Here is a 22,889-nt window from a genome sequence, read left to right on the forward strand (position 1 = left end):
AGGTGCCCCTTATGTGTCATTTTTAATCAAAGGGTAAGCTTGTCTCATTTGAAATAGAAAACCTCAAAAAGTGACAGCTTAAAGATAGCAATCATGGCAGAATAGATCCTTCTGGAACTGGGATGAGAAGTATTTTGGAGAGCATAACTTTACAACTTGCTCATTTAACAAATTGCTAAGATTGGGGGCAAGTCCTGTAACGTTCACCTGTTGCTTCCAGGCGTTTGTGGTGTTATTTGCCATATCCTAAATAACCTCTTGGCTCTGTGCTAGATAACAGCAGTATTAATGGCAGGGAGTGCATTGAGGGAGAACCTGGCCCTCCTTTGGGGTTCAGGAGTTAAGTCCACTGAAAGCTCAGTTGACGTGTTGAACAAGGCGTTGTTTGTTTAACCAACATTCAGTCTCCTAGACAAGGCTCGGTAATGTTCTTCCCTGTGGTGGCAAAGAATGATGGGGGGGGCGGTGGGGAGTGAAAATTAATTTCTAGCTTCACTTGCAGCCTGGCAATTGCAAAAAAAAAAAAAAAAAAATCTTTGTGTAAAAAAAAAAAAAAATGAGAAGAAAATTAGAGGCAAGCGGTTGTTTTGAGGACACAGTCCTGGTTTAGTTGTTTCCGGTACAGCTTTCAGGTCATTTCCCAAAGCGCATCGAGTCATGCCAGCAGTGCTGAAAACAGTCCACCGCAAGGAGTTGAAAAGGAAGATCAAAGTAGCCGTTGTTCTCTCCTTTTGAATTGTGGTTAGTCTTCGGGCTGCCCCTAGGTTTTACAATTTTTCTTTTCTTTTTTTTTGTGGAATCATCTAGCGGGCAAGGAATGAAATTAATATATCTGGGAGATTGGAGGGGACTTTGCTTTGGGCGCCATGAACCGTGAGAACTTTTCATTTTTGCCCGTTAGCTGTAATAGCAGTGACAATCTGTGTTGAAGTACTTCCGAAGACCAAGGATCGCCATGGTCTTAGAGCAAGCTTAGTGGGAGCTTTTAGGCCGCATCAAAGCAATCATTGACTCTCAGCTGTTTTCCTATAAAATTAGGAAATCATAATACTTCATTGAAATGAAATGAAATCCCTTAACTCTTAATTTGCTTCTTGATTAAGGCTTGAGCAAGGAGAAGTTTGAAAAGAACGTGTCCTTGTTACCTGTCTGCCTCACTTTGTCCTCCCAGAGCCCTGGTGTGCCCCTGGATGGCTTCCAGGGCTCAGTGGTCATGTATCTTATCAAGCATACATTGCTAGACTTTTTCAAAACCTCATGACCAGCTGATAATAAGTCTTGCCTTTCAGAGCCAGTGTCCACACCACTGAGTGTGTCTGCTTAAGGACTCACGGCGGGTGCCCAGCTTGTGGCTACAATAGGAAGGCACCTACATTCTTTGAACAGTAGGTGAGTCAACTCAGGAAAAGGCCTAAACTCTTGTCCAGCCAAGTTATTAGCTACTTATTCTGGACTATAAATAATGCTTTGACATGCATTGAATTCTGTTTGAGTTCAGGGTTGCTTCTGGTTTTCTCTCTTGGTTCCCTTGGGCTGTTTCTGGGAAATTAGTAACCAAGTTGACCTTCATCTTTTAATTTAGCTCAGGAGCCCTAGGCTGTATCTGATTGGCGTTTCAGGAGGGGTGAGATCTAGGCTCACTTCCAATGTCATCTGATTCTCTACCTTGCCATTTTCCTTCGCTCTAAAGAAATAAAATTTGTTGACTCTGCCATAAGGTGGAAAAATAGCTTTAAAAACATTTGTTTATTTATTTATTTGTTTTAATGTTTATTTTTGAGAGCAAGAGACAGAGCGTGAGCAGGGGAGGAACAGACAGAGAGGGAGGCACAGAATCTGAAGCAGGCTCCAGGCTCTGAGCTGTCAGCACAGAGCCCGACGCGGGGCTCGAACTCACAAATCGCGAGATCATGGCCTTAGCCGAAGTCAGATGCTTAACTGACTGAGCTGCCCAGGCGCCCCAGATGTTTATTCATTTATTTTTAAGTAATGTCTACTACATCCACTGTGGGACTTGAACTCACGACCCTGAGATTAAGAGTTGCATGCTCCTTCAGCTGAGCCAGCCAGGCTCCCTGTGATAGAAAATATCTTTTAGAGCACATGCTAACATATGACTTAGAAGATATTTCACTTATCACATTAACCAAATCTGTATGTAATTTTGGAGGGCGTAACTCTTACTCTGTATTGCGTTCTGCTTATATTTAAGCTTTGTTTCATCCGTTCAGCTGCATAATAAAACAGCACTCTCCCCTCTTTCCCTACGCAGACCGTTCCACTTTAGAAGTGAGAAAAAGAGAGGATCAAAGAAGCCTCACTTTAACAGAATGCCAATAAGTGTATGGAGCTATAGCATTTGGGATCAGTGATCAGTGTTCACAGTGTAACTGGTGTGAAAGGGGATTAGAAAGTAGAAATAATAGTACACGTCAGCCACGGTTGAAGTTGCAGCGTCTTAAAGGGCGATGCTGTCCCGGAAGTGCTGCTTTGGAAAACAGGAGTGAGGTGCAGTGCCGGGGGAGGAGGGGACGGGTGGAAGGAGGTGGCGCGCACTTTACCAGACGGTGCGTCTGTGGTGTTATCTTGGGGCCAGACTTTGGGGAGGGAGGTCACTTTAAGACTTCTTGTACTCAGGCAGAGCTAGTACTTGACTTGAGTGTGGGTCATCTTCCCATGACAGCTGGTGTGGTTCTGATCATCTTTGAAGCCCTGTGGCTTTCTAGCCTATGCTCCCCACGTAACATCAGAAGGTTGCAGTGCCCTCTGGCCAGCACTCTAAGTTGCTTCTGAAAAGGCTGCACAAAGACCCCAGGGAGCAAAGAAGTCAGCACAACTATGGCACCTCTTAAAAGAAAGGCACACACACTTCTTGGGAGGGGGTGTATTCAAATGCCCCAGTCCCATAATTTGGGGATGGTAATGCCTTTCTGTAGGTGGAGGAACACAGAAGTAATTCTCTGCTTCTCAGAATGACTCCCCTTCATTATTCACCACATTGCTTACCAGAAGGCAGCAGGTCTAGTCATCGTAAACATGGAGTATGAATGCTGTTTAACCTTGTTCTTCTGAAGAGTGAGACACTTGCTGGGCAGGGTTTTCCTCTTCCTCCCGCAAAACGGGCCAGGACAGCTGTTCACTGTCTTCTATCCAGTCGTGCCTCTCCTCCCTTCAGCCAGCTTCTTAGCGGTTTTGTTAAATGCCTGCGGTAGCCCTCCTACCGCAGGACCTCCGCAGACCTCACAGTCAAGGCACATCTGTCTGCCAGGTGCAAACCGTGTTGTCTGTAAGAGCAACGGGACCTCAGAGGGAGTTGATCATTTGGCAGCTACATCATGCTGGGTCTTAAGGTGCTCCTTTCATCCTCCTCTCTCCCTCTCTGTCTCTGTCTCTGTCTCTCTCTGCCTGACAAGGTTAGTATCTTCAGTCGATAGCTTGACTTGATCTCTGCTTATTACTGCTCCCAGAATAAGTTGTTTGCACAGACACAGATATAATCTCATAAAATTACTTGGTGTTAGTGGCCTGCTGTGAGCATCATTTTCTTGAGTTTGTTGTGCTCTGTGGATCCATTGAGAGGAGTCATTTGGTAGAAGGTTGTAGTTGGGGTTACTTGATCATTTTTGTATCCTTGTAGGTGAATTTTCCGCCTATTCTTTAGTTCACAGCTTTCTTAGAACTTCTTGTTCTTGTTTTTGCTTCTTAGTTTTGCTTTTCACCTGGTATTATTTTTATTTTTATTTTTATTTTATTTATTTATTTATTTTTAAATTTTTTTTAACGTTTATTTATTTTTGAGAGACAGAGAGAGACAGAGCGCAAGCGAGGGAGGGGCAGAGAGAGAGGGAGACACAGAATCCGAAACAGGCTCCAGGCTCCGAGCCATCAGCCCAGAGCCTGATGCGGGGCTCGAACTCCCGGACCGCGAGATCGTGACCTGGCTGAAGTCGGACGCTTAACCGACTGCGCCACCCAGGCGCCCCATCACCTGGTATTATTTTTAACCCCTCAAAAATTTTGCAGTTACCCCATCAGTGATCCAGAAAGTATGAAGCTTTGTTTGGGGAGCTGAATTTGGGGTTGGGGGAACCTTCTCTAACCAGAAGACTCCGGACCTGCAGTTGTTTAAGAATTGGGTTTTTTTTAGGGTGGCCTCATAGTACGGTGACCCCACTCTAAAGATGGAATCATTCACTTACCCCCCTAATGATTTGCCAGATTGTTGAAGTAAAGTCTGGACTGAAAATTTTGTTCTTTTTTAACAGTGATCTAATTGTGAAAAGCACAGATGGCTACTGACAATTTATGAATGTTAGGCATTTGATGATTTTCAAAATAACTGTGGGAAAGAAAAATCCAAGGTGAGAAGAGAGACTAAAAATCAACTAGCCACATTATTGGGTTTTGGGGTCTTCAGACAGCAAAAGAAGCAAAACAGTACAGGCACACGAAATCGGCTCACAAGGTTGAGATAGTTCAGGTTTGGGCTTCCTGTTCGTTGAGCCCCTAGAGCATCGATTGCAGTAGGTTATTGGTCAGAGGCCTCTGCAGAAAAACCCACAGGGCCCTAAAGCCGCTTTGAACGCCTAGGTGTTGGGCGTGGTGGGAAATGTTAATTGGCCTCTGAGTGAACTAGGAGTACTGCTAGGATTCTTATCCCTTGATAAACTTACTCCCTCCGGCAGTCTTGTTAATATTTAAAAATAAAGTGCTGAATCTATTACAAAGCCCTGTAATTTAATTTTTCTGCCATTTCAGTGCTCTGTGGTTGTTAGCAGAGGGTCGTTTTTATAAAGTCTTTGGGCATACTGAGTTTTAATTCTTAACCGATAAAGTTTTTTTTTTTTTTTAAAGTTTATTTATTTTGAAAGAGGGAGACACAGCGGGGGAAGAGCAGAGAGAGAGGGAGAGATAGAATCCTGCTGCCAGCTTAGAGCCCGATGTGAGGCTCAAACTCACGAACCGTGAGATCATGACATGACATAAGCTGAAATCAAGAGTCAGATGCTTAATCAACTGAGCCACACAGGCTTAAAAATTTTTTTTTTTTCTTTTTTGATTGTAGGGTGTGTAGTCCTAGGAATTTTTGCCTGAGAGTTAGGCCAACCTCAGGAATTAGTCACTTTTCTTTCTGTAAACCTGCAGATGTAATTTTGAAAAGGAGCTACAAACAAGCCAACTCGGGAATACTACTTGCAAAGAGTGAGGGAAGCACATCTGGGTTGGGTGTTCACTGGACTCTTCATTCCCCTTCCCTTCTCCTGAGCACTTGCTTTTGTTGTGATGGTTGGTTTGTCCTGGGAATTTTTGCTTTGTCTTCATCTTGGGTTTTGTGTCTCTGAGTTCTGGGCAAAAGGAGGGAGCGGCATTGTCTGAGATCTTGGTTGGTTCCAGAGAGTTGCTGATGTCCATCAAGGGTGGGATTGGGGAGTGGCAAGGTCTGAAATTGCACAGACAGAGGCCAAGTTTCATGGATTCTCCTAAGTCATGCAATGCATGAGGAATCTGAACTTGACCTTGGAGGCAGTGGAAAGCCATTCAAATATAAATAGAGGAAGCAACAGGAAAATTTATTTGTAATTTCTCCTCAGCTCTCCTATGAAGTTATAGGTAAAGAGTAAATGCAATTATTGGTTTCAAAGACAAAATAAAGAATATTTTTTTTGTATAGAATAGATGCTGAATGTTTTCACTTCTTACATGAGCGTTACTTAGGTGTTTACCCCCTGTATTATAATTTTTTATCCATTTACAGGATTCTTCATATAGTATTAATATACTTTAATTTAGATCTTGTTGGCAATTTAGATATGTCCAGAATCAAACACCCCCCCCAGCTTTTTATTCTGAAAAAATTAATACCTACAGAAAAATTAAAAGAATAATACGGTGAGGGGTGACTGGGTGGCTCGGTTGGTTAAGTGTCCAGCTTTGGCTCAGGTCCTGATCTCACGGTTCGTGAGTTTGAGCCCTGTGTCGGACTCTGTGCTGACCGCTCAGAGCCTGGAGCCTGCTTTGGATTCTGATTCTCCCTCTCTCTCTGCCCCTCCTCTGCTCACGCCCTGTCTCTTTCTGTCTCTTTCAAAAATAAATAAACATTAAAAAAAAAATTTTTTTTTAAAGAATAATACAATGTATACATTACCCTTCATCTGGGGTCAACAGTTATTACCTTTTGTTTTATTTATTTTAACTCTGGCTTTTTTCTTTTTCCCTGAGCCCTGTGAAATTAAACTGTAGCTACATCAAGACATTTAACCTCTAAATGCATCAGCATGGATCTCTTAAAAATGATAAGGATAGGGGTGCCTAACTGGCTCAGTGGGTGGAGCATGTGACTCGAATTGGGGCTGTAGGTTCAAGCCCCACGTTGGGTGTAGAGATTGTTTAAACATCAAATCTTTAAAAAAATGATATTTTCAGGGTGCCTGGGTGGCTCAGTCGGTTGAGCTTCCAAATTCAGCTCAGGTCATGATTTCGCAGTTTGCAACTTGGAGCCTTGCATCACAGCTCGGAGCCTGGAGACTGTTTCAGATTCTGTGTCTCCCTCTGTCTCTGCCTTTCCCCCACTCATGCTCTGTCTCTGTCTCTGTCTCTCTCTCTCAAAAATAAAAGTATTTTTTTAAATGATATGTTCCTGTATACTATCATTTTCCTGTATACTTTTATTGCAATTAAGAAAATTAACAGTACTTTGATAATATCTTTTTTTTTTAAATTTTTTTTTTTCAACGTTTATTTATTTTTGGGACAGAGAGAGACAGAGCATGAACGGGGGAGGGGCAGAGAGAGAGGGAGACACAGAATCGGAAACCGGCTCCAGGCTCCGAGCCATCAGCCCAGAGCCTGACGCGGGGCTCGAACTCACAGACCGCGAGATCGTGACCTGGCTGAAGTCGGACGCTTAACCGACTGCGCCACCCAGGCACCCCGATAATATCTTTTGATATCCAGACCATATCCAGATTTCCCCAGTGGTGCTCAATTTATAGCCACCCTTCTTCAAATTGCATACTATATTTGATTATGTCTCTTTGGTCTCAGTCTGTAGCCGTCCCACCCCTCCCCATATCCCTTATTATAGTAACTTCGAAGAGTCCAGGCCACTGGTTTATAGAATGTTCTACATTCTGGAGTTGCTTGGTGTCCGTTTGATGTGTTTTTTAACCCCCTGATTTTTGTAAGCTGGAAGATAGTTCTGAAAGCTTGATTAGTTTTAGGTTACGAGTTTCTGCCAAGAATATTCTGAAGGTAATGTTGGCTTGTTCCAATGTTAGTAATGCCCATTTCGATCCCTTGGTCAGGTGGTCCCTGTCTGAACTCTCCATTGTAGATGTACCTTTTGCCCTTTGTAATCAAGTAATCTGTGGGAAGAATTTTTTAATGTTTCGGAGTAGTCTTACAAGTTTTGACCATGCATTCCTCTTTCCAGAGTATTCTTGGTTGGCCCTTCCATTTCTTTGGACTTGGTAGGTCTTGCATTGCTTAAGCACGTGAGCATCACTTACAGAAAGAAGTGCTAATGTCTGATCATTCTGGGTCAAGTGAAAGATAAAACAATATAATAGATGAGAGACCTGAGCCCAGCATTCTGCATGGCTCAGAGGACCCCTTTCTAGGACTACAATTTGATGTCTGCTAAAGACAGCCATCTGGTCTGGAGGAAGGTATCATACCCACAGGGTGTTAAGGGAAGATCTTTCTTTGCTAAGTGTTTACGCCTAGAGTCCAGACATTTTCAAGTGCTTTCTATGGTAATTTTTGCCTTTCTATGGAAATCATGGCTCTGATTTCATGTGTCTGACAATGTGAGTGTTAATGTCAGCTAGAATGATGCCTTTTGGAAACACTTAAATTCCTAAAGAGTGGTTAACCCTATTAGTCTGTTATAATCTTCCAGGCTAACAGTAATATGATTATAATATATTATCCCCATAGGACATGGAGAATAATCTCCTTTCCAAAAGAGGATCAGGAGAGAGACCAAAGAAGAGTATGTGAAGAATACTTTGGGATTGTAGACTGGGTAGAAGAAGCTTGTTTGGTGAAGTTATAACTAGAAGGATCAGAAATTTTAGGATAATTAGGAATCACATGGGTGTAGGTGAAGGTGGAATAATGGTTTGGGGTTGGAGAAATCATTTGGGTCTGGAGCAGTAAAGAGAGGGGAGCAAAAGCTCAGCTGTGTTTTTGTGTCCCCTTTTCCCCATATTAAAATGCATGATTGTTTTAAAAAAACAATCACCTAGGTGCTTGTGGCTCAGTTGGTTAAGCCGTTTGACTCTTGGTTTCAGCTCAGATCATGATCTCAATGGTTCATGGGTTCAAGCCCCTCATCGGGCTCTTTGCTGACAGCACAGAGCCTGCTTGGGGTTCATTCTCTCTCTCTCTCTCTCTCTCTCTCTCTCTCTGTCTCTCACAATCAATAGATTAAAAAGAAAGAAAGAAGAAAGAAAGAAAGAAAGAAAGAAAGAAAGAAAGAAAGAAAGAAAGAAAAAGAAACCACGTTCAAAGGCAGCATTCCTAGTGTGTTCATAGATATTCAATAGGTGCTATGTGAAAAAGACATTCTTCCTAATGAGAAGAAAAGCTAGTAAAAACAAGGTAAAAGGGGCCAGCCAGATGTCCATGGCGGATACTCCCTTGCGTGCTTTTGGCTTCTGTAATCTTGCTTGCCTCCTGCCTGTACCACCCACCTGCATAGCACCACTGATAAGTGCCCCCTCCCCTTATTCTTTTGTCTCTCAGCCCCCTATCATCCCAGCCATAGGAGAAGGCCAATGCTGAGGTTCGGGCTCAGCCTTTGGAGGTGACACCACTAGGCTGGCACAGGTGTGAAATAAACCGTCTTTTCTGATTCCCCGCTTGTTTCTTCCTGGGTGCTGAGTATTTGCTGTAGCAGTAACTCTGGAAAACTTGAAATTTGCGGTCAAACAGATTTGGTTGCTGCAAGAACTTTCCCTGTTGGAGCAGAGAACTTCTTTGTTATATGAGGGTTTTTCTGACAGCCATGGGAATGCTGCATGGTGACAGAGAAAGGAAAGTGCTGATGACCCATAATTCTACTGAGCAGAGATGACACTGTGAACATTTGATGCGCAAATTGTAACACTGTTTTATGCATGTATTTTCCTGTGTTTCTTTTTCTTTAATACAAATGTGGTATCCTGCATACACTGTCCCACGGTATGATTGTTTAGGTGAAATAATGATTGCTCAGTTTTCCATGGCGTTGACTTGGCCATAATTTTTGTCCCCAGTCCCTTTTGTTGCACATTTAGGTAGGTTTGTGGTTTTGTTTTTATAGATAATACTGAGATAAACATCCTTGAACACACCTATTTGTCCGGTTTCTTATTTGCAAAAGGATAGAGGAAACTTAGGTGTAGGCAGATAGCATTTCAGAGGTGAAGAAATTCAACTCTTTGCTCTAGAATTGCGTTCTTATAAATCACAACTAAAATATAATTTTTCAGCGTGGTAAGAGAGGGAGAAGAGAGAGAGGGAGAGAGAGAGAGAGAGAGAGAGAGAGAGAGAGAGAGAGAGAGAGAGAATTAGAAGCCCTTTTATGACCTTGTTCATTGTAGATAGCTCCAGTATAATTTCCTGACCCGTGTGTATGGGGAAGGAGGTGGCCCTGGGAATGTGCTTTCCCATCCAGTCGAGCACCCTCTCCAGCTTTACCATGAAGGGGGCTGAAGCACAATGTTCTGGAAATGAAGGCCAACAGTGTAGGACAGTCAAACCCTAACCAGCTCTGGGAAGGAAGAGGAGAGAAGGCAGAAAATGTAAGTCTGAGGTGTATGTGGGCCAGTTTTTCCAAAGTGAAGAAAGAAAACAACACACTTAACCATCGTGAGATTTGAAGGGTAAGGAGACTTAGCAGTTCGATGATTCTCAAGGTCCCAAGGGAAGGGAGAAGAATCAGAATTTTTCAGTATTATATAATTCTGTATTTTGAATGCATTTTGTATAATTGTATCTGCATTTCTCCTGTGTATCAGTGATGGGGGTCGTGGCCTGGTTGGAAAGAGATTGAGAAAATCTCATACAGTTCAATATGAACATGATACAGATGGGACAGCCAAGGTCCAGAAAGCACAGAGCCACCAGGGACAGGACTCAAACCAGGACCTCCCAGTTCAGGAACTTCCCCTCCAGCTTTTCCGTTAGAAGGAAGATATTTATGAGGGGTTTCTAACCTTTCCCATCATATCTGTTATTTGCGTGGTACACATATGCTCCACTCCCCAAAGACAGAAAGGTAGAACTCCTTGTCAGTATGTAAATTCTTGGTTTCTGCAGACATTTCTGGTTCTAAGAAGTTCTGATGGGCTTCAAGGTAGGGAGCACGTGAGCAGCCGTGATTAACAACCTTTCTAGAACAGAATGTTGATATGGGGGTAATTCAAATATGACAGCTACATACTTCGTATGCTTGCTTCTCCACCCGCTCCCCCACTGCTCCCGCCAGCCTGACAACTAAAGAATGAAATTGTGTATATTTTGTTTATTAATGTCTGTTGTCAGGTAAATTCACTCTGGCTGGAGGAATCCTTGATTTTTCCCCCCATATTACACACACACACACACACACACACACACACACACACACACACACACACGTTGTAGAGAAAAGTTGTAAAAATAGAAGAAGGAAAAAATCAAATCACATACTGTTTACACCTAAGCCTGTTAGTAAACTTGCTTTTAATCTTCTTTTGCCTCATGCATGTGCTCGTTCCTCAGCAGTAATTACCTAATATAACAGAACTTTGTTTCATGTTAAGGGTGATAGTCTATGTTAGGTGTTCTACATTTGTTCTGCGTATAAGGTTTCATAGTTTGTACTTGTAAAGTTATAGGTTCTGCCAAGAGTACGTATCACAATTAACGTATCTGTTATTTTATTGTTGCTTTTGAGTTGTTCTCTAAGTTTTGCTTGGAGAAATAATTCAATAAAAGACTCTGTGTGTAGAATGCCCTCAGGTTTGGAATAGTTTGCTTGAAATTGCTAGAGCAGAGGATGGGAGCATTTTTATGGCTCTTCGTTGAGTCTGCAAATAGTTTTTCCAAAGGGTTATACCAATTTACACTTAAAGCAGCAAAGTTAGTCAAGGATAAGTCTCACTGTGCCCTTTTCTGGCCGAATCTTTCTAGTGTGGCTGCAAAAAAAACAGCGTACATCTAGCTTTAGAAAACAGGTCACCTCCACCAAATGGCCATAACAGCATGCTCTGTGCCAAGCTGTAATTCATCAATTTAATAAACAGTGAAGTGTCTACTGTTTGTCAGACATTATAGATGGGAGGGGGTGGGAAGAGTAACACATACCCACAGCCTGCTGGAAGAGCCATGCTCACAGGTATGGGGTCATGGATAAGAGTTGATGTATCACTTGGGAAAGAGCCAAGACCATTCTAATCCTGGGGGTGGAATGATATCAGGAAACACTGTGAAAAGGGCCATTAAAGCTTAGTGTCACCAGAGCACATTCAGACAGGAGAGGTGGCAGCCTGAGCAGGAGGTGGAGTTCTGCCTGGTCATCCGGGAGGTTAGGCCCAAGAGGTGGGCGGAGCCTTTGGCTGGAGTCAGCTGCTGAGAGTGGTGTTGCTCTGTCGGTCCCCCCCCCCTCCCCCCCAGTGACATCTCCACCTTCTCTGCAACTTAACTCCCAAGGCAGAGCCAGGGTAGATGCAGGCATTCGATGGGAACAGTGCCAGATAGGTAATTTACAGTTTTCTCTGACCCAGGGTTCTGTGCAGGTTACACAGTGCAGGACTGGGGCTTCCGTGTTTGCTGAGCCCCTCTTGTGGGTCTGTACTTCTGAAGGTTGGTAATCGTGCTATTAGGAATTTGGGGGGAACAAAGCTGAAGCTTAAGTGATTGCCTTAGGCAGCTTGGCTAGTTAATATCTGTTTAGGCAGCATTTTCATTTCTAATCTCATGTACAGTTTAATAATTTAACAGCTAATACACTAGCAGGTCAGTGGAAACGTTAACAGAGTATTTCATAGTTGTTAATTTTTACCACTTGGGTTTTTTTTGCTCTTTTTTTTAATTGCTGGGAATAATAACCAGGGAGGGTGAAAAACGGAACTTATGATCGACTTGGTGGTTTTTCTGCCTCACATGGGAAGAACTAGGAAAGCAAAAGATTTGTGGACTGAAATTTTTCCTCCATAATTTTGGGGATTCCTAACTCTCTTAATGCTCCCCTCCCATAACACCCAGTTTTCTTTAAATACTTTTTGTGTGAAAATTGCCACACAGTTGCTCTGGAGCAGTAGAACAGATGTGCCAAAGACTAAATTTATTTTCAAGAAATTCCTTGCATCTTAAAAAAAAAAGTTTATATTTTCTTTCTTAGATATGTGCCACAGTGTACTTAGCCACCTTGGATCTTTCTCTCTCTCAATGTCTACTATAAGCCTCCAGTATTTAAGTAGATCTGAAACGCAAAGATTCAGGATTCACATTAGAGCCTCAAACTTAGTACATTCTTATAAAACTTAATACAGTTTTAGGGACGTACCACACCATATCATGAGCACGGACACCCACTACTGAAGTGTAATATTGGGAGCCAATCAGGTGTAAGATATTGACCCTACGGATCCAGATGAAAGGAATCTGTAAGCAAGGCGTGGGAACAGTAAGTGTGCATTCAAGAGATTTCTAGGCATTTGAGAACTGGAGAAAATGGAACATAGTATTTGTTAAAAACTTGGACTCTGGCGACAGAGAAATCTTGGCTGCACACAGTTGAGTTACTTTTCCCAGCCTGAGTCCCCTCAGTCTATAAAATGAGGGTAGTAACCGACCTTGGTTTAGTGTGAGGTGGAAATGAGGTGACAGACACAGGTATCCAGGAAAGTGCTGGCACACGGGCTCAACAAATGCTTGACTTTTCCTAGGAATCCATCTCTTTGCAAGGGCTTGTGTGTGTGTGTGTGTGTGTGTGTGTGTGTATTATATGGATATTATAATCAGAATAAGTGGGGGCACCTGGGTGGCTCAGTTGGTTAAGTGTCTGACTTCGGCTCAGGTCACGATCTCACAGTTCGTGAGTTCAAGCCCCACCTCAGGCTCTGTGCTGACAGCTCAGAGCCTGGAGCCTGCCTTGGATTCTGTCTCCCTCTCTGTGTGCCCTCCCCCACTCGCGCTCTGTCTCTCTCAAAAATAAGTAAACATTAAAAACATTTTTAAAAAAGGAGAATAAGTGAATGCATTCTTTTACAGAACTCCTCTGTGCGGAGCAGTGAACCCTGGTAATCTCTGTTTTCGGTGGTAGAGATCAGTTATTTTTCAGGTTCTGGTTTTTCTCAGAAAATATTGGTCCAAAAAGGTGGCGCAGGTTTTGCGGATACTCTGGCAAAACTCAAAGTCCAAACTTCCTATGACACCTCTCTGTTCTTTGTTTCCCCTTAATTTTCACTGTTATGTTGTGTGTGTTGCTTACATACGGGGGAAGGGAAAGGAAGTGAGCAACCTTCCTGTTTTCCTGTCTTTAATTCCTTTTCTGCTTCTGTTCCCTTTCCCCGGCCTTCGTTTTATATTGAGAGCGTGGGCATCTGAATGGGGTATAACCCTATTGGGGTTAGTGGGGTATAATCTGTTCATAGATTTGTCACCATGTTTTCCTGGAATGTCCTTGACACTGTTATAAGTCACACATTTGTGTGGTCTGTAGGGTGGTCAGAGCAGAGATGCCCGGTGTGAGTAAATCCAGGGAAAGAACACGTGGTCCGACAGCCTGCTCCGGTGGGAAGTGGCACCTTTGCCTGTCAGGTGCCCGCCCCCCGCGCCAGCTCTCCCCGGCTGTGGTTAGTGTTAGCAGTCCCCAGCTTTCCATCCTGACATCTTCACTCCATCTGCTGGCTTCCCAGATTTTGGCAGACAGGACATTCCCCCCGCTGCTTCACGTAGAGCAAAAATATGGCCTTTGGTAAGATTTAGACACCCAACTTTTTTTAGTTTTTTCAATGTTTATTTTTGAGAGAGAGAGAGAGAGCGTGCGCGCAAAGGAGGGTCAGAGAGAGAGGGAGACACAGAATCCGAAACAGGCTCCAGGCTCCAGGCTCTGAGCTATCAGCACAGAGCCCGACGTGGGGCTCGAACCCACGAACCGTGAGATCATGACCGGAGCCAAAGTTGGACGCTTAACTGACTGAGTCACCCAGGTGCTCCTGGACACCCAGCTTTTAATAACCAAGTGGGATTCTGCACACAGAGCCCTAGTCAGTTCATCCAAAGAATTTCCTTCCTTTGATTAAGGAACTTAGGTTGTAGATACTAAAAATACGAGTCCTTTTTCTGGAGCCATGAGTGAGTAAGGGCTAATTTATGTTTGGATTTATACCTGCCAGTTGGCCCACCCGAAATCTGACCCTAGACCATTTCTTCAATGTCAAGCCCCTAAATATAGCACATAAAGCCCTTTGTGATCTCACCCCCTTTGTTTTTCTGGCCTCCTCGCACGTTTTGCCATACACACCCTTCATTCCAGCCATACTGAGCTGCTCTTTGATCCTCAAACATATTTCTCCCCTGGTGCCCGTTCGTCCTCATGGGCCCTCTTCCTGGCCTAGACCTATGTATGCAGTGCTCTTCCAGACTCTCCTCTTCTTGAGACTGTTTTCCTGACCCTGCCCTCACAGAGGGATTTAGTGGCTGCTCTCCTGTCCCTTGGAAACGGGACTAGTTACTTGGAAACGGGTTTCCTTGCCTGGGTCCTGCATTGCAGACAGTGACAAGGACTGTATCTTATTTATGGTGATCTGTTTATCCTCAGAGTGGAGGGCAGTTCTTGGCACATAATAGGTGTATAATGGCTTCCCTTTCATGTGTTTCTTTCTATAAAAATGTTAAGTGTATAAGTTTCACCTTATTACTTAAACAGTCAGAAACAATCACACATGTGCACATGTGTATGCTGTTACTTCTCTTTGCTTTTTTTTTTTTTTTAATTTATTTAACAGGATATCCTGAAATTCAGTTCACGGATTGTCTTCATTCTTTTTTTTTGGGGGGGGTACATTTAATGAAATCCACAAATAAGTGAAGCAATATAAGTGAACAGCTTGATAAAGTTTCACAGAATGAACGCAGTATGTAAACAGTACCCAGGTCAAGAAATTAAAAAGTTACCAGAAGCCCCCTTCCAACCACACTGCCCACTCCAAGGATACCTGTTCTCCTGACTTCTTACTCAGTAGACTAGTTGTGCCTGTTTTTGACTTTGTACTTCATGTGCATGGAATGATATGTACGCTCTTTGGTTTCTCTGCTCCACGTGACGTATGAGAGACCCATCTGTGTGGTCGCACACAATTGTAGTTCATTCTGGTTGCTGTATAGATTCTGATTCAGATGAGCTACAGATTTTTAATCTGTTCTACTGCAGATAGACCTGTGGGTTCTTTCCAGTTTGGGGCTATTTTTAATGGTTCCTCACTCTTCTTTATGGCCTCCTAGTACTCCATCCACGTAGGTGCATGGTCATGTATTCAACCAGTCTTTTTTGGATGCACATTTAGGTTCTTCCCAATGTTTTTCTATTACAAATAATGTATAAGGTTTTGATTAACTCGTGCGTTATATTAGGAGCACGAAAAAAAAAAACCCAACTTCATGAGGAAGGAGAGTCCCAGAGAACATTTTTGGGGGGAAGAACTAATCAATTTGGCAGCTCTGCTCAGTTGGTGAAAAGGAATTGCGGAACTTTTCCTAGGAACAGGTTAGTTTGGGGAACATTTTGGGTTTCTCTCATAAAGGAGTAAGGGCTAATATAAGAGAAGGGCTGAGAATCCCATATCTGTACCTCCTTGGGCACAGCCTCATTCAGAAGATTCCTCTGTTTGTTGTCCTCATTTATTCACTTATTTACATTATTTGTTGTGCACCTTCCTTGTTCGAGACACGTTGTTCTAGCTAACCAGGGGCATAGCTCCCTGCCCTCAGGGAGCTCACGTTCTAGTGAGGGAAGTAGCCTAGACAAGACAAAGAGGAAAATGTGTAGTGTGTCAACTAGGAAAATAAAGCTGGGAAGGCAGATTGGACTGTGGGTGTGCACGTGTGTGTGTGTGTGTGTGTGTGTGTGTGTGTGTGTGTGTGTGTTGGGGTGTTTGGGTATTGGGGGTAAGACACAGGTCTCCAACAGCGGTCAGGAAAAGAATGGCTTGCTTTTTCTACTTCTAGCTTACCAAGCCAGATGTAACCAACATTAAGGACACACATGTTTAGCCTAAAAAAATTATGAACTCTCTAAATGTGTAGAATTCTGTTTTGTCTTTTCCTTAAATTATTTTGCTCCTAATCTGGAATTTCAGATCTTGTAAGGAATTTTTATGAGTCACAGTCACTTATTAATGTGTGTGTTCAAGTGAAAATCATTTACCTGATTCATAAGGATGTGGAGGCTGATCGGAATTCTAATGGAGAGGAGAGAGTATGTCTTCCGGTTTAGGAGACCCAGTGCTTTGCTTCCGGAACCGCTCTAGTTAAAGCCATGGCCCAAGGCTGCTTACACTGGCATGGGGATGGAAATTTCCAATTGTGTGCACCCGAATGGGGCTCATTTTTCTCAACTGCTTTATGGTCATAAGAGATCCCTTAACCTAGATACTGGGGCTGGATAATAATTAGGGTTTCTTGTGAAAGTGTAAAAAAGTTAACAGTATGCCTGAATTTGTAGTAAATGTTATTTTGACATTTATCACACTGCATTATAATTGTTTAATTGTGTCTGTACCTTACTCTGTGTTGTCTTACTCATGCTTGGCCCCCAGTGACCTAGTACCGCCTGTCGAAAGCACCCAGGAAAGCAGGCGCTCAGTAGATACTTGTTAACACAATGGAGGACTCAACAACAGAGTGCCAGTTTAAATCAGGTTAAAAAAACAATACTAATAAATAAATTCATTTGTTTTTTGTTTGTTTGTTTTGTTTTGTTTTTAGTTGTGATTCTGCCACTGTTGATCAAGACCATATTATTGGGAAGGACTATTTTCCCAAAAGCTTATCAAAATGTTACAGAATACCTAACCTCACCTGTCTCTGTTTTTTACTTCACTGATTGTATGACCTTGGGTAAATGACTTCTGGAGGACTTGACTTCCTTATCTAAAATAAAAAATCAGGATGATATCTACTTCACGAAGATGTGAATTTTACCAGTGGGTAAAAGTGATTCGGAAACATTTTGGACCCAACTCAAAGCAGGATTTTCTTTGAAGATGGCTCTGTTTTACATACTGATTCAGTCTTCTTGGAAGGCACAGTTTTTGGGTTGGTGTGGAAGTATTAAGTGGTCTTGAAGAGTGTTTTTCTTTTCTTTTTTTTTATAATTTTATTTTTTAAATTTACCTCCAAATTAGTTAGCATATAGTGCAACAATGATTTCAGGAGTAGATACCCTAATGCCCCTACCCAATTAGCCCATCCTTCCTCCCACAACCCCTCCAGTAACCCTCTCTTTGCTCTCCATATTTAAGAGTCTCCTATGTTTTGTCTCCCTCCCTGTTTTTATATTATTTTTGCTTCCCTTCCCTTGTGTTCATCTGTTTTGTCTCTTAAAGTCCTCAAATGAGTGAAGTCCTATGATATTTGTCTTTCTCTAATTTTGCATAATACCCTCTAGTTCCATCCATGTAGTTGCAAATGGCAAGATTTCATTCTTTTTGATTGCCGAGTAATACTCCATTGTATATATATACCACATCTTCTTTATACATTCATCCATCAATGGACATTTGGGCTCTTTCCATACTTTGGCTATTGTTGATAGTGCTGCTGTAAACATGGGGGTGCACGTGCCCCTTCGAAACAGCACACCTGTATCCCTTGGATAAATACCTAGTAGTGCAATTGCTGAGTTGTAGATAGTTCCATTTTCAATTTTTTGAGGAACCTCCATACTGTTTTCCAGAGTGGCTGCACCAGTTTGCATTCCCACCAGTAGTGCAAAAGAGATCCTCTTTCTCCGCATCCTCGCCAACATCTGTTGTTGCCTGAGTTGTTAATGTTAGCCATTCTGACAGGTGTCAGGTGGTATCTCATTGTGGTTTTGATTTGTATTTCCCTGATGATGAGTGATGTGGAGCATTTTTTCATGTGTCAGTAGGCCATCTGGATGTCTTTGGAGAAGCTTCTATTCATGTCTTTTGCCCATTTCTTCACTAGATGATTTGTTTTTTGGGTGTTGAGTTTGATAAGTTCTTTATAGATTTTGGATACTAACCCTTTATCTGATAATGTCGTTTGCAAATATCTTCTCCCATTCTGTCGATTGTCTTTTAGTTTTGCTGATGGTTTCCTTCACTGTGCAGAAATAGTTCATTTTGGCTTTTGTTTCCCTTGCCTCCAGAGATGTGTTGAGTTAAGTTGCTGTGGGCAAGATCAAAGAGGTTTTTGCCTGCTTTCTCCTCAAGGATTTTGATGGCTTCCTGTCTTACATTGAGGTCTTTCATCCATTTTGAGTTTATTTTTGTGTATGCTGTAAGAATGTGGTCCAGGTTCATTCTTCTGCATGTCACTGTCCAGTTTTCCCAGCACCACTTGCTGAAGAGACTGTCTTTATTCCAGTGGATACTCTTTCCTGCTTTGTCAAAGATTAGTTGGCCGTACGTTTGTGGGTCCATTTCTGGGTTCTCTGTTCGGTTCCATTGATCTGAGAGTCTGTTCTTATGCCAGTAGCATACTGTCTTGATGATTATAGCTTTGTAGTATAGCTTGAAGTCTGGGATTGTGATGCCTCCTGCTTTGGTTTTCTTTTCCAAGATTGCTTTGGCTATTAGGGGTCTTTTCTGGTTCCATACAAATTTTAGGATTATTTGTTCTAGCTTTGTGAGGAATGCTGGTGTTACTTTGATAGGGATTGCATTGAATATGTAGATTGCTTGGGTAGCATGGACATTTTAACAATATTTGTTCTTCCTCTCCAGGAGAATGGAATCTTTTTCCATTTTTTGTGTCTTCTTCAATTTCTTTCATAAGCTTTCTATAGTTCTCAGTGTATAGATTTTTGACCTCTTTGGTTAGATTTATTCCTAGGTATTTTATGGTTTTTGGTGCAATTATAAATGGGATCAATTCCTTGATTTCTCTTTCTGTTGTTTCATTGTTGGTGTATAGGAATGCAACCGATTTCTATGCACTGATTTTATATACTGCCACTTTGCTGAATTCGTAAATCAGTTCTAGCAATTTTTTGGTGGAATTTTTGGGTTTTCCATATAAAGTATCATGTAATCTGCGAAGAGTGAAAGTTTGACCTCCTCCTGGCCGATTTGGATGCCTTTTATTTCTTTGTGTTGTCTGATTGCTGAGGCTAAGACTTCCAATACTATGTTGAATAACAGTGGCGAGAGTGGACATCCCTGTCTTGTTCCTGGCCTTAGGGGGAAAGCTCTCAGTTTTTCCCCATTGAGGATGATATTAGTGTTGGGTCCTTCATATATGGCTTTTATGATCTCAAGGTATGCTCCTTCTATCCTTACTTTCTTGAGGATTTTTATCAAGCAAGGATGCTGTATTTTGTCAAATGCTTTCTTTGCATCTATTGAGAGGATCGTATGGTTCTTGTCCTTTCTTTTATTGATGTGATGAATCACGTTAATTGTTTTGCGGATATTGAACCAGCCCTGCATCCCAGTTATAAATCCCACTTGGTCGTGGTGAATAATTTTTTTAATGTATTGTTGGATCCGGTTGGCTATTATCTTGTTGAGGATTACTGCATCCATGTTCATTAGGGAAATTGGTCTATAGTTCTCCTTTTTAGTGGGGTCTCTTGTCTGGTTTTGGAATCAAGGTAATGCTGGCTTCATAGAAAGAGTTTGGAAGTTTTCCTTCCATTTCTATTTTTTAGAACAGCTTCAAGAGAATAGGTGTTAACTCTTCCTTAAATGTTTGGTAGAATTCCCTTGGAAAACCTCTGGCCCTGGACTCTTGTTTTTTGGGAGATTTTTGATTACTAATTCAATTTCTTTACTGGTTATGGGTCTGTTCAAATTTTCTATCTCTTCCTGTTTCAGTTTCGGTAGTGTATATGTCTCTAGGAATTTGTCCATTTCTTCCAGATTGCCCATTTTATTGGCATATAATTGCTCGTAATATTCTCTTATTGTTTTTATTTCTGCTGTGTTGGTTGTGATCTCTCCTCTGTCATTCTTGATTTTATTTATTTGGGTCCTTTCCTTTTTCTTTAATTCTCTCAAAGAACCAGCTTCTGGTTTCATTGATTGAGGAGTGTTTTTCAAAATCTCATCCAGTCTTGAGTCTGTGAATTCGTGTTATTTTCTTTTGTTTGGCAAAATGTATCTCCTCAGTCTTGTTTTTTTTTTCCCCCAGCATTGTGCTAATTCCTGTAGATAATTAGAAAAAGCCTTAATAGGTGGTTTGAGTAAATTTGTTATTTGAATGGGAAGACCAGCACATGAGACAGTTGTTAGGAAACTAAGACAAAATATAAACAAAGGGCAGATTTTTGATAATCTGTAACAGCACCACAGAAATTCGAGGAGGACTAAAGAAGTGTGTAACTGGGAATTGAAGGATTAATGAGATTTGCATGGTAGACAGGAGCGCCGAAGCCCCCGGATGGAAGGCTTTTGAGCAGGAGCAGTGTGGATAAATCTGTAATTAAGAAAGATCCATCTGGCAGCTTTGTGTAGGAGATAAAGACTGGAAAGCTAGCTCCTTAACAGGAATCGTGTAAGCCACGTGGGTACCTGAAATCTTTGAGGGAGAGGTGTTGGCTAGAGCAAAGTCCTAAAGCTCAGTCCTCTGAGCATGGGTGCACCTGTGCGGGTCCGTGGCTCAGCTGACCTTGGTGAAGCTGCGTAGAGAACCTGAAGTCTAGAAACTGACTGTAGGTTGAATAGTTCTTACTTGCCTCTTAGGATAATTATGAGGATTAAATGAGATAAAGAATTATGTAATGAAGTGCTCAGTGAATGCAACTTAACTATTTATTATGTAGCTGCACTTCCCTAGAGCCCTGGTTCTGGAAATGTCCTCAGACCCCCACACTGGTATCGCCTGTGAGGTTGCTACAAGTGCAAATTCATGGGCCCCACTCAGGCTCCAAGTAGCTCTGCAAGGTGGTAGGCAGGGAAAAGTTTGAGAACTGCCCCAGAGGAATCCTGCCCTTGGGATTCCAGAACAAAGAAAGGGAGAGAATTTAAAAGAGGGGCCAAGAACAGTGTCCTTTGCAGTGTAGGAGGTAACAGGCACCGAGAAGATTGAAATTTAGGGAGAGGAAAGCAGTGATTTTTTTGCAGTGCCCACGAACTAACAGCTTTACACACAAAGTTTAATTAATATTTGTTTCTATGTTATTGAAGATAGCTGGTTTAGTAGTATGTTGGGGATGGAAGGAAGATTTCAGGGCAGTTATATATAATATGTATAATGTACATATTATAATAATAAAAGATACCATGAAACTACATTAGAAATTTATTACTGGATGGACTTTACATCTTCCGTTTAGGGATATTTCTGGACTGCCTACCTCCTGTGACTGGGCATTGTGCTGTCTACCTGCTGTAAAAAGAAAGTGGGATGTGACTCTTGCTTTCAGAGGCTTCACGGAATCACACTTTTTAAAGGATTTGAAGGCATCTTTTGCTGTAACTCCTCTGGCTATGTGGTTGTCTTCCTTTCGGTGCAAGGCCTACATTGAAACTACCTAATTTCTCCCGAAAGCATTCTGAACATCGACTTTATTTTTAATTTGTTTATTATTTTCTAGCTCCGGATATACCTTCGGGATCATTGAAATCTTCTGCAGTGTTTTATGTCCCTGTTTAACACGGGCCACCTGGGGTTTTTCATGGAGAGCTGTGCCCGATGGTCTGTCCCCATCCCCACCCCTGTCACCAGTGCAAGCAGTGAACCAGTAGCCTGAAATACAATAAATTGACTTCTCCGCTTCATCCATTTAGCCCTTATTTACTGCCCATTGTGTGCAGGACACCGAGATGATAATGGTGAAGCAGTGTCAACAAAACTCGTCTCGTGGGAGAGCCAGGACAACCCGAGGCCACGTGCATCGAGGCTGGCCGAGTGGCCCAGACGTGGCAGACCTGCCTGGGGCTTGGTGGGAGGGCAGCCACATGTTCAGAGGGTCTCCAGCGCGGGCCGGAGTTCAGATTTGCAAATGTGTGTCTTGAAACCTTACCATTTCTTGGAAACGGATGACTTGGTAGTTGAGATTGCATAGGGAATGCTGGCGCTGTGCTCGCGCGTAATTGTGACTCCCCAGTTTGACATCTCAGAGACACTTGCAGAAAGCACAAGTGGAGCTCACTCCCCAGAGATGACGATGATTGGACAGTCAATGCGAATGATCGTGTGTCACGATTATGTTTTCTGCTTTGGTTTGGTCTTACTGAGGGTCATTGACATACGTGTCTCGGGCGTGCCGCACCGTAGCTCACTACTCGTGTATAGTACGGAGGGAGTGCGTTTCCGTTGCACGCGGACCAAGCAGCCTGCTTGTTTCCCATTTGCTTTGGACTTCGGGGCTGGGGTGGGTGGGTAGTCAGGCTGCTGGCAGTCTTTCACTGTCTTCTGTTTCTCTCCAAATCCCCCCAGAGAAAAGTAGCTGGACCTTAGTACACCACTTTCAGAAGGTTGCCAAGACCAGACCTGGACCTAAGTGTTTGCAGTAGGCAGAGCGGTCAGTGGTTTCCTTTCATAGCCAGTGAGCGTTGAGAAGGTGAACTTAAAGCGAGATGAGATCTTCTTTAAATTAAAGGTTTTGTGATCATCACAGCGCTAGAATACCGATTGGCTGTTTGAAGACCTGGTGGAATGTAATTTTTGTAATTTATGTGTTTGGGTTTTTTTCCTCAAGCTGCTGAATATTGACAGAAATACCC

At 42.5% G+C, this 22,889-nt stretch overlaps 1 protein-coding gene across 6 annotated transcripts in view; it reads left to right on the forward strand.

The window, feature by feature from the left end:
- Positions 1-22,889, forward strand: part of B4GALT5 (beta-1,4-galactosyltransferase 5) — a 73,449-nt gene that overhangs the window by 32,289 nt on the left and 18,271 nt on the right. The window contains exons 1-2 of one of the 6 annotated variants that reach the window (XM_047068034.1): positions 8,434-8,604; positions 8,749-8,832. The exons of 1 other annotated variant lie outside the window; for it this stretch is intronic. Coding sequence is in view for 1 of the 5 variants with exons in the window: in XM_047068032.1 (XP_046923988.1) it covers positions 16,856-16,892 (37 nt within the window). In the remaining 4 variants the exon portion in view is untranslated. Of the gene's footprint in view, positions 1-8,433; positions 8,605-8,748; positions 8,833-16,840; positions 16,893-22,602; positions 22,688-22,709; positions 22,727-22,889 lie in introns of those variants that run through there. 4 more of the 6 variants (XM_047068033.1, XM_047068035.1, XM_047068032.1 and 1 more) reach the window with 4 other exon arrangements.

Source organism: Lynx rufus, unplaced genomic scaffold (genome assembly GCF_022079265.1).
Source record: "Lynx rufus isolate CCGP_SWC_20201006 ecotype Redwood Valley unplaced genomic scaffold, mLynRuf1.p SCAF_8, whole genome shotgun sequence".
NCBI classification, from domain to species: Eukaryota; Metazoa; Chordata; class Mammalia; order Carnivora; family Felidae; genus Lynx; species Lynx rufus.